At 43.5% G+C, this 13,674-nt stretch overlaps 1 protein-coding gene across 6 annotated transcripts in view; it reads right to left on the reverse strand.

Moving 5' to 3' along the window:
- Nucleotides 1–8,549, reverse strand: part of LOC135517172 (phosphatidylinositol 5-phosphate 4-kinase type-2 alpha-like) — a 61,450-nt gene extending 52,901 nt beyond the window's left edge. For all 6 annotated transcript variants that reach the window (XR_010452003.1, XM_064941242.1, XM_064941241.1 and 3 more), the window contains exon 1: nt 7,959–8,549. Coding sequence is in view for 5 of the 6 variants with exons in the window: in XM_064941242.1 (XP_064797314.1) it covers nt 7,959–8,093 (135 nt within the window). In the remaining variant the exon portion in view is untranslated. The remainder of the gene's footprint in view (nt 1–7,958) is intronic.
- Nucleotides 8,550–13,674: the final 5,125 nt, after the last annotated feature.

Raw genomic sequence — 13,674 nt, forward strand, 5'->3', positions numbered from 1 at the left:
AGCGAGGGTAGAGGGACAGAGGAATAGGCAGCAGGGGAGAGAGCGAGGGGTAGAGGGACAGAGGAATAGGCAGCAGGGGAGAGGGCGAGGGGTAGAGGAATAGGCAGCAGGAGAGAGAGCGAGGGGTAGAGGGACAGAGGAATAGGCAGCAGGGGAGAGAGCGAGGGGTAGAGGAATAGGCAGCAGGGGAGAGAGTGAGGGGTAGAGGGACAGAGGAATAGGCAGCAGGGGAGAGAGCGAGGGGTAGAGGGACAGAGGAATAGGCAGCAGGGGAGAGAGCGAGGGGTAGAGGAATAGGCAGCAGGAGAGAGAGCGAGGGGTAGAGGGACAGAGGAATAGGCAGCAGGGGAGAGAGCGAGGGGTAGAGGGACAGAGGAATAGGCAGCAGGGGAGAGAGCGAGGGGTAGAGGGACAGAGGAATAGGCAGCAGGAGAGAGAGTGAGGGGTAGAGGGACAGAGGAATGGCAGCAGGGGAGAGAGCGAGGGGTAGAGGGACAGAGGAATAGGCAGCAGGGGAGAGAGTGAGGGGTAGAGGGACAGAGGAATAGGCAGCAGGAGAGAGAGTGAGGGGTAGAGGGACAGAGGAATAGGCAGCAGGGGAGAGAGCGAGGGGTAGAGGGACAGAGGAATAGGCAGCAGGAGAGAGAGTGAGGGGTAGAGGGACAGAGGAATAGGCAGCAGGAGAGAGAGTGAGGGGTAGAGGGACAGAGGAATAGGCAGCAGGAGAGAGAGTGAGGGGTAGAGGGACAGAGGAATAGGCAGCAGGAGAGAGAGTGAGGGGTAGAGGGACAGAGGAATAGGCAGCAGGAGAGAGAGTGAGGGGTAGAGGGACAGAGGAATAGGCAGCAGGGGAGAAAGCGAGGGGTAGAGGGACAGAGGAATAGGCAGCAGGGGAGAGAGCGAGGGGTAGAGGGACAGAGGAATAGGCAGCAGGAGAGAGAGCGAGGGGTAGAGGGACAGAGGAATAGGCAGCAGGGGAGAGAGCATGGTTTTTAACTGTCCAATGCGCTGAATATTTTTATTTGATTTCACCTTTATTTAACCAGGTAGGCTAGTTGAGAACAAGTTCTCATTTACAACTGCGACCTGGCCAAGAAAGCAAAGCAGTGCGACACAAACACAGAGTTACACGTGGAATAAACAAAACATACAGTCAATAATACAATAGAGAAAGTCTATATATACAGTGTGTGTAAATGAGTTAAGATAAGGGAGGTAAGGCAATAAATAGGCCACAGTGGTGAAATAATTACAATTTAGCAGTTAAAACACTGGCGTGATAGATGTGCAGAAGATGACTTCTGTTGTAGACTTGCGTACGAGGCCTTCCCAACGATACAGAGTTGAATAATAAAGAAACAGCAGCACGAGGAATAAAATACACAAGCGTCGGGCTATATACAAGGAGTACCAGATCATGAGGTACGTACACGAAGGCAGGGTGAAGTCACTAGGATAGATACCATTGGCTAGAAATCCAGTCAACGCTTGTTAGCATTGGCTCGCGAAACTACCTCTAACTTCCTTGACACTGGACACAGAGACATAACAATGTCAGTCCATCTGACTCTGGAAGTAGATAAAAAGGCCTCATTGCCAAAATCCCCAACGGACCTTTGTCAAGCCCTGCTATGCATTCACCTGTATTGTGAATGGACCTCGATCTTAATTTATCCAGTTCGTCATGAGATGTACTTCTCAAATAAATTATTATCATTGTTGTTTTGTAGTTATATATATATATATTTATTTTTTTACCAAAGTCAAATGAATGCATACATGGCTGTGTCAAAACTATGTACATAACATTTTTATAATGTAATGACATTGAACTCAAAAGACGCCCAACGATTGAACAGAGCAAATAATGAGTAAATCTGTCTGGACCAAATGCCATTCTGTGACTGTCTCATACGTCATCTTTGTTGTTGTGGTATTGCTTTGGAATAGAGTATAGTGATACTAAACCTGGTATCAGTATCGAAGTCAAAATTCTGGTAACCTGACAACTAGGGGTAGACCGATTATGATTTTTCAACGCCGATACCGATTATTGGAGGACCGTAAAAAGCCGATAGCGATTTAAATCGGACGTTTTTTGTTTGTTTTTGTAATAATGACAATTACAACAATACTGAATGAACACTGATTTTAACTTAATATAATACATCAATAACATCAATTTAGCCTCAAATAAATAATGAAACATGGTTCAATTTGGTTTAAATAATGCAAAAACAAAGTGTCTTTGCCTACCACCGCTCAGTCAGACTGCTCTATCAAATCAGACTTAATTATGACATAATAACACACAGAAATACGAGCCTTTGGTCATTAATATGATTGAATCCGGAAAATATAATTTCGAAAACAAAACGTTTATTATTTCAGTGAAATACGGAACCGTTTGGTATTTTATCTAACGGGTGGCATCCCTAAGTCTAAATATTCTTGTTACATTGCACAACCTTCAATGTTATGTCATAATACCATAAAATTCTGGCAAATTAGTTGGCAATGAGCCAGGCAGCCCAAACTGTTGCATATACCCTGACTCTGCGTGCAATGAGCCAGGCAGCCCAAACTGTTGCATATACCCTGACTCTGCGTGCAATGAGCCAGGCAGCCCAAACTGTTGCATATACCCTGACTCTGCGTGCAATGAGCCAGGCAGCCCAAACTGTTGCATATACCCTGACTCTGCGTGCAATGAGCCAGGCAGCCCAAACTGTTGCATATACCCTGACTCTGCGTGCAATGAGCCAGGCAGCCCAAACTGTTGCATATACCCTGACTCTGCGTGCAATGAGCCAGGCAGCCCAAACTGTTGCATATACCCTGACTCTGCGTGCAATGAGCCAGGCAGCCCAAACTGTTGCATATACCCTGACTCTGCGTGCAATGAGCCAGGCAGCCCAAACTGTTGCATATACCCTGACTCTGCGTGCAATGAGCCAGGCAGCCCAAACTGTTGCATATACCCTGACTCTGCGTGCAATGAGCCAGGCAGCCCAAACTGTTGCATATACCCTGACTCTGCGTGCAATGAGCCAGGCAGCCCAAACTGTTGCATATACCCTGACTCTGCGTGCAATGAGCCAGGCAGCCCAAACTGTTGCATATACCCTGACTCTGCGTGCAATGAACGCAAGAGAAATTACAATTTTACCTGGTTAATATTGCCTGCTAACCTGGATCAGTAGTTAGAACTAGTGATTATGATTGATTGTTTTTTTTATAAGATAAGTTTAATGCTAGCTAGCAATTTACCTTGGCTTCTACTACATTCGCGTACCAGGCAGGCTACTCATGGAGTGCAATGGTTAGAGCGTTGGACTAGATAACTGTGCAGTTTCAAGATTGGAACCCCTGAGCTGACAAGGTGAAAATCTCTCTTTCTGCCCCTGAACAAGACAGTTAACCCACCGTTCCTAGGTCTTCATTGAAAATAAGAATGTGTTCTTAACTGACTTGCCTAGTTAAATAAAAGGAATAAAAATTTAAAAAAATAAATAAATAAATCGTAAATCGGCTCCCAAAAATACCGGTTTCCGATTGTTATGAAAACGGCCCCAATTAATCTGCCCTAATTAATCGGTCGACCTCTAGTTGTGGATGGGTATTACAGCATGACAATGACCCAAAACACGCAGCCAAGGCAAAAAAGGAGTGGCTCAAGAAGAAGCACATTAAGGTCCTGGAGTGGCCAAGCCCATCTCCAGACCTTAATCCCATAGAGAATTTGTGGAGGGAGCTGAAGGTTCGAGTTGCCGAAGGTTCGAGTTGCCGAAGGTTCGAGTTGCCGAAGGGTCGAGTTGCCGAAGGGTCGAGTTGCCGAAGGGTCGAGTTGCCGAAGGGTCGAGTTGCCGAAGGGTCGAGTTGCCGAAGGGTCGAGTTGCCGAAGGGTCGAGTTGCCGAAGGGTCGAGTTGCCGAAGGGTCGAGTTGCCGAAGGGTCGAGTTGCCGAAGGGTCGAGTTGCCGAAGGGTCGAGTTGCCGAAGGGTCGAGTTGCCGAAGGGTCGAGTTGCCGAAGGGTCGAGTTGCCGAAGGGTCGAGTTGCCGAAGGGTCGAGTTGCCGAAGGGTCGAGTTGCCGAAGGGTCGAGTTGCCGAAGGGTCGAGTTGCCAAACGTCAGCCTCAACCTTAATGACTTGGAGAAGATCTGCAAAGAGGAGTGGGACAAAATCCCTCCTGAGATGTGGGCAAACCTGGTGGCCAACTACAAGAAACGTCTGATTCCTGTGATTGCCAACAAGGGTTTTGCCACCAAGTACTAAGTCATGTTTTGCAGAGGGGTCAAATACTCATTTCCCTCACTAAAATGCAAATCAATTTATAACATTTGACATGCGTTCTGGATTTTTGTTGTTGTTATTCTGTCTCTCATTGTTCAAATAAATCTACCATTAAAATGATAGACTGATCATTTCTTTGTCAGTGGGCAAACGTACAAAATCAGCAGGGGAACGAATACTTTTTCCCCTCACTGTATGTATGATAATGATTCACCAGAGGTGTACAGACATTCTAGAAAACAGTGTGTCTCAACCTCCTGTCCATGGATGGAGAGCCACAGGTTTCTGCCTGTCATGTTGCTGGACGGCAGAACGGCTGGGCTGCATGTCAACAGTCAGGGTGTCTCTCTCTAAATTAAGTCCTGTATCCTCAGGGTATTAAGACAGAGTAGGACTGTCTGAGGCTTTGGGTGTCAGACGGAGTTTGTTAATCCCCCCGTGTGGAGAGGGAACCATCATAGACAGAAATGTCTATCTGCTGTCACTCACTACCACCAATAACAGTCGAGGCTTTAAAATCACAAACGCAATTTGTGATTTGAATGACCTACGGTAGAGGTGCTGCATCAAATCAAGTAATCTAGTGAGTCCTCTGTTCTCTCCACAATGGCTATCTAGTGACTACCAGTTGAGTTGTCTACGTTGGTCCTGATGTTCCAGCAACAGGAATGCAGAGTGCTGGCGAGTTTCCAGAAAGTGCTGGGTTTAATTGATGGGTCTCTCAGGAGATAAGGAGGGTTCTGTTTCTTTGCCAGCCTCAGAGAGAGAGAGTGTGTGTGTGTGTGTGTGTACACATTGTCAGGCCTCCCCCTCTCTCCATTCCAGTGTTGTCGCTAGCAGACATTCCAACTGACCCCTACTCAAACTTGGGGAAAGACAGCAGCTCTCACACAATCAGCAGGCTTTTTCCAACCAGAATTCTACAAGAACCTCAACTATCACCCTCAATACAGTGTTTCCCCTAGGATTTACTTTATTTTATAGCAGAGGTGGCAAAGTTAGCGTTGGAGGGGTAGGGGTTGGGGTAGTGAGCGTGGCCAATGGACTGGTCTCCGACTGAACGTTTTACAGACCCTCCTCTTGGCCACAGAGGCAGGATTTGGATGTTTTAAAGCAAATTTCCTGAAAATCTACACATTTTGTCATGGGGCTGAGAGATTGTTCTCTTATGCTATCTGAGGGACTCAAATTATAACTCAATTAAATGGGGGCTCCATGCCATGACATTCTTTACATTTTAGATTCTGCCTGTCTCGTTTGTATTTTGGTGGTTGTTAGTTCTTAAAGATGATGTAAACAACATACTTTACATGTGGTTTTAGTTGTTTAAGTTCACACTGAAAACATTTTATAGTCCCAAATAAAATAAATAGTGGTTAAGCAGTATGGAAGGAAATAAGCTCTAAACTGATCAGTTAGTGCAGTGTTGCAAAGTCCACAAGAAAGAGACTGGTGACCAGGAGGTGGGTACCTAGAAAACAAGCAGCTTCTGGCATAAAACTATTCTATCCATCACCCTGTCGAGTGTTAGGCAATGCAACAACACAAAATGTTTGGACATGTAGGCTAGGGCTAGATGGCTGGGAATCAAACCCAGATACTGTCTGAGACTAAAGAGGACCACATAAGCCCACTGAGCCAGCCCTCTCTGGAGCTAACATAAGTATTCCAGTCCAAGGTGTGGTCACGACAAGCCTGGCGAAGCAAACTACCACTGGGATATCATTTCATGTAGGGCTAAACTGTTGTGGTAGTGACATGCTGGTTGAGATACAAGTCGGAAGTTTAGATACACTTAGGTTGGAGTCATTAAAACTCATTTTTCAACCACTCCACGAATGTCTTGCTTACAAACTATAGTTTTGGCAAGTTGGTTAGGACATCTACTTTGTGCATGATAAGTAATTTTTCCAACAGTTGTTTACAGACAGATTATTTCACTTATAATTCACTGTATCACAATTCCAGTGGGTCAGAAGTTTACATACACTAAGTTTACTGTGCCTTTAAACAGCTTGGAAAATTCCAGAAAATTATGTCATGGCTTAAGAAGCTTCTGATAGGCTAATTGACATCATTTGAGTGAATTGGATATATTTCAAGGCCTACCATTAAACTCAGTGCCTCATTGCTTGACATCATGGGAAAATAAAATAAAAATCAGCCAAGACCTCAGAAAAAAAACTGTTGACCTCCACAAGTCTGGTTCATCCTTGGGAGCAATTTCCAAATGCCTGAAGGTACCACGTTCATCTGTACAAACAATAGTACGCAAGTATAAACACCATGGGACCACGCAGCCGTCATACCGCTCAGGAAGGAGACGCGTTCTGTCTCCAAGAGATGAACGTACTTTAGTGCAAAAAGTGCAAATCAATCCCAGAACAACAACAAAGGACCTTGTGAAGATGCTGGAGGAAACAGGTACAAAAGTATCTATATCCACAGTAAAATGAGTCCTATAATCAACATAACCTGAAAGGCCGCTCAGCAAGGAAGAAGCCACTGCTCCAAAACTGCCATAAAAAAGCCAGACTACGGTTTGCAACTGCACATGGGGAAAGATAGTACTTTTTGGAAAAATACAACTGTGCCTCAAGGTATTGGAGTTGTCATCACAAAGCCCTGACCTCAATTGGGATATTGAAGTTCTAAACCTGTCTGGCCAACACTTCACTCTTAGACACAAAGCCACGGTTTATTCTTGGACGAACTGTCTGTTTAAAGCAAACTCTGGTTTCCTCTGCTGGCTGGGGTCATCCTTTCAGACCCAGCTAATAAATAACCTCTGCTCACTATTTAAAACCCCTCAGTTTGTCTGTAGCCTCCAATTTAGCATGCCAGATATAACACGTACAGTAAACATCTCCTTCCTTTAAAAAAGGCCAGTGTAGCATTAAAGAGAGAATTGAATGGTGAATATGGTGATCATTCATATTTTGAAGAGACACTCAGATGTAGGCTAAAGAATTCAGCAAACTGAGGTTTAGAACTTCAAAATCCCAAACAATCGCAACATTCTAGTTCCAATGCAAATGAGTATGTTATGTCATGAAACATTGGGACAGTGAGCCTATGTTAGGCTATATGGCTCTAACTGTGCCCTTCTGTGCAGTCACAGTGACGGAAAGAGACATTGAGGAAGGGATCGATGATAAGCTCTCTGACATGGGAATATCTGTTCTCTCAAGATACTGGACCCTGAGAGCTCGGAGAGTTTATACCACCGACCCACTCACACACTAAGCTACTTGTAGTATGTCACATCAAGAGTGCAGAGTTGACTATTATTATTACAACTGTTCTATCAACAATTCACATTGACCAAAGTCAGTGTGGCAAGTAATGGAGAATCGAGACACGACAGACAATCTATCCAACACCCTCTGAATGTCTAATTAGTTAACTAGTTAGAAGTGAATTGTTGCCAAGTGGAATTTAAAATCAAGCCTGTTGCGATAAAATGCAAATTTGCATTGCCAGGACGATAACTACTGCTGGCCGTCATCCCTGATTTGAGCCTGACAGTCTCGTCTGTCAAGTCAAATCACACTTTGACACATAGCTGACACTATTTCTAGCTATTTTAACGTTATGTTTAGTGGTACAGGGTCATGAAAACATCGATTTGACCACCACTAACCAACCCAAATGGACAGACTCACCGAATGGTTGACTCCCCACATGAGGACGCTGAGCAGAGGGTCGCTGGCTCGGAAAAGCTTCACTTTTTGAGCCACGAAGTGTTTCTTCTTCGTCTTGCTCGCAATAGATGCGGCAATGCTGCTCGCTGTAGCCATCTTTAGTGGCAATTGGCTGGATATCACCCAGTCAGTGACAGTTCGTTATGGAGCTGGGAGAGTAGCCTCTCAATGATCACCTACACTCTGCATTTAGCTAGCGAGCAATCAAAAACAACTGTAGTCTTTTCTGTATTAGCTAGATACTCCAATTTGCCTTAGGTTTTAGATTCCAACGGAGCTCGCCTGCCTACTACACACTCCGTCCTTAGCTAGCTGTTGCAGAGCAGCGGCTGCACTGGCCAAAGCTAACGATAGCTTGCTAAACTAGAAAGCTAGTCAGTCCTTTTAGATTTTCTATTTCTTACGCGTTCGTTGGTCAGCCCCCAAATATGCTAGTGTCCCAACCGTTATTGCAGTGCCAAAGAAGAGTAATCTAAAATCTACGGTTTATCAAATCTGTGTTATTTCCTACGATGCTTCCGGCTCGGTGTTGCGCTGTCAACTGACAGCTCAAAGGAGGGAGGTGATAGCGTTTCATCTACGCCTTCCTCAGTCAGTGGGTGTGTGGCACATCAGCGTCTCGTCAGCAACACTAAAACATTATTTCCGGGTCGCGGAATTTCGGCAATTAACTACACCTTTCTAATAGTAGAAAGGTGTAGTTAACCTGTATTTATTCATGATATACAAATGCCCACAATGCAATACACGGTATATTAAATACATATTCGTTTATAGAGAGCAAACTATTATAGGTGCCGAGGAAAAGTGGGTCTGGGATTAATTCTGCGTTCAAATCAACGGGGAACTCGAAAAAGAACGAGCTCCGACTGGGAAAAATCGATTTGAACGGTCATCCAACTCTGAATTCCAACTTTGGAAATCGGGTCTCTTTCTATAGCTCAAAATATTTTCTGACCTGAAGTTCACTGGCGTCATGATTTGACCAAATCATTTTCAGAGTTCAGAGCTGTTTTGAACGCAGCATTACTCACTAGGGTCTGTAGAATCTAGTGTCCTCCGTAATTATTGGGACAGTGACATTGTTGTTGTTGTTTTGGCTCTGTAATCCAACATTTTGGATTTGAAAGTATACACTATGACTATGACGTTAAAGTGCAGACTGTCAGCTTTAATTTGAGGGAATTTGTGTCCATATTGGGTGAACCGTTTAGAAATTACAGCACTTTTTGTACATAGTCCACCCATTTTAGAGGACCCAAAGTATTGGTACAAATTCACTTATGTGTATTAAAGTAGTCAACCGTTTAGTGTTTGGTTCCAAATTCCCAGCACGCAATGATTACAACAATCGTGTTACTCTACAAACATGTTGGATGCAATTTGCAGTTTGTTTTGGTTGTGTTTTGTATTATTTTGTGACCAATAGAAATGAATGGTAAATAATGTATTGTGTAAATTTGGATGAACTTTTATTGTAAATAAGAATATAATATGTTTCTTATTAACACTTCTACTGTAATGTGGATGCGACCATGATTACGGATAGTCCTGAATTAATCGTGAATAATGATGAGTGAAAAAGTTACAGAAGCACAAATATCATACCCCCAAGACATGCTAACCTCTCACCATTACAATAGCAGGGGAGGTTAGCATTTTATATCATACCCCCAAGACATGCTAACCTCTCACCATTACAATAGCAGTGAAGGTTAGCATTTTATATCATACCCCCAAGACATGCTAACCTCTCACCATTACAATAGCAGGGAAGGTTAGCATTTTATATCATACCTCCAAGACATGCTAACCTCTCACCATTACAATAGCAGGGAAGGTTAGCATTTTATATCATACCCCCAAGACATGCTAACCTCTCACCATTACAATAGCAGGGAAGGTTAGCATTTTGGGGTGGTATGATATTTGTGCATCTGTAAATTTTTCACTCATCATTATTGATGATTCATTCAGGACTATACGTAAATTGCAGGCCTACTATAGTTCGGTGCCGTTGTACTCTGGAATACATGTACAAAACAGGATAACAGTACGACAAGAACCAGAGCGCTGCCTAACCTGAGTACACTGATCTCTTTCCTCCATTGGAAAAGCCTATTCAACTGTTCCACTTGAGATAACAATGGTGGTAAAGCGGGACAACTAAAACAATGACTGAATTGCAAAATTGAAAGATAATATTGGCAACTTTTTACATTTTATTTTGATGCGCCAGCACATAGTATGCACATTTAAATCACAATTTGGCACAGTGCATTATTTATGACAGTTTTATAACCTTAACATAAAAACATAAAAAGCTACGTCACTGATCTTACCATGAGCTTCCTAATTGAAGCTTGCTTTGTCCTCTTTTATGACGTCACATAGATGAAGTGACGTGATTTAGATCATGTGATTTCTCTGCAACGGTTGAGTAACACTAGTTCTGATTTACACTTGTCAGACTATTAAATAAAAGCATCAGGATTAAGCAGTCCCAGTTTGTATGATGTCCCACTTTCTCTGAATTCACCCTATGTCATTTATAGGCCTACAGTGGATTGCATTTGGGACCAATGGATTGTGTGGAGTAGAAAGTGTTGCTGGGTATTTAAACCTCAGTCCCTCATGAAATAACACCATATATAGATTATACAGACCCTACTGAGTAATCCCAACCTCACTTTTACATCAGCACATAGAATTACTTTTTCTCTAAAAGGCAATATGTCATTTATAGGCCTACAGTGGATTGCATTGGTACCAATGGAATGGGTGGAGTAAAACGTGCTGCTGGGTATTTCGACCACAGTCCCCCAAGAAATAACACCATATATAGACTTTAGTGCGGGATCAATATGTTCTTAAAATTCATTTACTTTAGCTCCAACAATTTCTCAATGTGCTCCACCTTATAATATTATTTATCTTATATAAATTAGTAATCATCTTTAGTTTCCCCCGATGTAGTTATAATTTTGTAACATAATTGTAACATTATGCACTATGCAAAGCTGCAAAATGATTGACTTCGTATCGTCCTCATAGCGTATTATTGCAGAGTTTTATTTTGAAGGCTAAATATAAAAACGGAAGTCTTAACGTTGCTGCCTGGATGCTAATGTTGCTACCGTGACGTTAACAGGTGACGGCCAGAACGAGTTTCCCTAGCGCCGACAGATTGGATAATGGTAGCGTTCCAGGTGACCTAATTTGGAAGACACGTTGCGCAGAGGACCAAAATGTTAAATCCAGTTCAGCATTTATATAGATCTTAGAGCTATAAGATCTGTATTAGATCTCTATTAATACAGAAGTAGTGTTTACTATTACTAGAACCCCAGAAATAGGACATCATGATGCGATAATATGCGTAATGTAGGCGGCCTGGAACACTACCATTCTGTTCTGGTTTGCCCTCTAATATATACACTGCAATCCAACCTCCCCCAAGGGGTCTCTCTCTGTCTCACTCACTCTCGCTCTCTCTCTGCTGTAATTCCCTTCTCTCAAATACTGTATTGAAACATAATGTGACATAACCTCATACACGCTGGTGACGTTTTATGTTAAAAGAATCTTATCAGCCGTGTGTGTGTCTATGCACTGTATACATGTCCTCTTGCAACCCCTAATAATGCATTAGTTAAAATCCATACAATATCCGCACACCCCCATCCCATAACCTTGGATGCTTTATTGAGATGAATCTGTATCACTCAGGGCAGGCAGGCCACTGACAGTGTCCCGCATGGCCAGAGGTGCTGTAATGCTTTTAGAGGGTGTTTGGGTGTTTTGGTGCAGAGCAGTGCAGAGTGTGCTGTTTCCAGCTGTGGTTGTGGTGGAGGAAGTCCTGTTCTCTCTGTTCTCTCTGTTCTCTCTGTTCTCTCTGTTCTGTCTGTTCTCTCTGTTCTCTCTGTTCTCTCTGTTCTCTCTGTTCTGTCTGTTCTGTCTGTTCTGTCTGTTCTCTCTGTTCTGTCTGTTCTGTCTGTTCTGTATGTTCTGTCTGTTCTCTCTGTTCTGTCTGTTCTGTATGTTCTCTCTGTTCTCTCTGTTCTCTCTGTTCTCTCTGTTCTCTCTGTTCTGTCTGTTCTGTCTGTTCTGTCTGTTCTCTCTGTTCTGTCTGTTCTGTCTGTTCTGTATGTTCTCTCTGTTCTCTCTGTTCTCTCTGTTCTCTCTGTTCTGTCTGTTCTCTCTGTTCTCTCTGTCCTCTCTGTTCTGTCTGTTCTGTCTGTTCTGTCTGTTCTCTCTGTTCTGTCTGTTCTCTCTGTTCTGTCTGTTCTGTCTGTTCTCTATGTTCTGTCTGTTCTCTCTGTTCTCTCTGTTCTCTATGTTCTCTCTGTTCTGTCTGTTCTGTCTGTTCTGTCTGTTCTCTATGTTCTCTCTGTTCTGTCTGTTCTGTCTGTTCTGTCTGTTCTCTCTGTTCTCTCTGTTCTGTCTGTTCTGTCTGTTCTGTCTGTTCTCTCTGTTCTCTCTGTTCTGTCTGTTCTGTATGTTCTCTCTGTTCTGTCTGTTCTGTCTGTTCTGTATGTTCTCTCTGTTCTCTCTGTTCTCTCTGTTCTGTCTGTTCTGTATGTTCTCTCTGTTCCCTCTGTTCTCTCTGTTCTCTGTTCTGTCTGTTCTGTCTGTTCTGTATGTTCTCTCTGTTCCCTCTGTTCTCTCTGTTCTCTGTTCTGTCTGTTCTGTCTGTTCTCTCTGTTCTCTCTGTTCTCTCTGTTCTCTCTGTTCTGTCTGTTCTGTATGTTCTCTCTGTTCTGTCTGTTCTCTCTGTTCTGTCTGTTCTCTCTGTTCTGTCTGTTCTGTATGTTCTCTCTGTTCTCTCTGTTCTCTCTGTTCTGTCTGTTCTGTATGTTCTCTCTGTTCCCTCTGTTCTCTCTGTTCTCTGTTCTGTCTGTTCTGTCTGTTCTGTATGTTCTCTCTGTTCCCTCTGTTCTCTCTGTTCTCTGTTCTGTCTGTTCTGTCTGTTCTGTCTGTTCTCTCTGTTCTGTCTGTTCTGTCTGTTCTGTATGTTCTCTCTGTTCTCTCTGTTCTCTATGTTCTGTCTGTTCTCTCTGTTCTGTCTGTTCTCTCTGTTCTGTCTGTTCTCTCGGTTCTGTCTGTTCTGTCTGTTCTGTCTGTTCTCTCTGTTCTGTCTGTTCTCTCTGTTCTGTCTGTTCTCTCTGCTCTGTCTGTTCTGTCTGTTCTCTCTCTTCTGTCTGTTCTGTCTGTTCTCTCTCTTCTGTCTGTTCTGTCTGTTCTGTCTGTTCTCTCTGTTCTCTCTGCTTTGTCTGTTCTGTCTGTTCTGTCCTCTCTGTCTGCTCTGTCTGTTCTCTCTCTTCTGTCTGTTCTGTCTGTTCTCTCTCTTCTGTCTGTTCTGTCTGTTCTGTCTGTTCTCTCTGTTCTCTCTGCTTTGTCTGTTCTGTCTGTTCTGTCCTCTCTGTCTGCTCTGTCTGTTCTCTCTCTTCTGTCTGTTCTGTCTGTACTCTCTCTTCTGTCTGTTCTGTCTGTTCTCTCTCTTCTGTCTGTTCTGTCTGTTCTGTCTGTTCTGTCTGTTCTCTCTCTTCTGTCTGTTCTGTCTGTTCTCTCTCTTCTGTCTGTTCTGTCTGTTCTGTCTGTTCTCTCTGTTCTCTCTGCTTTGTCTGTTCTGTCTGTTCTCTCTGTTCTGTCTGTTCTCTCGGTTCTGTCTGTTCTG

The sequence above is a fragment of the Oncorhynchus masou genome, chromosome 28, assembly GCF_036934945.1.
Source record: "Oncorhynchus masou masou isolate Uvic2021 chromosome 28, UVic_Omas_1.1, whole genome shotgun sequence".
NCBI lineage: Eukaryota > Metazoa > Chordata > Actinopteri > Salmoniformes > Salmonidae > Oncorhynchus > Oncorhynchus masou.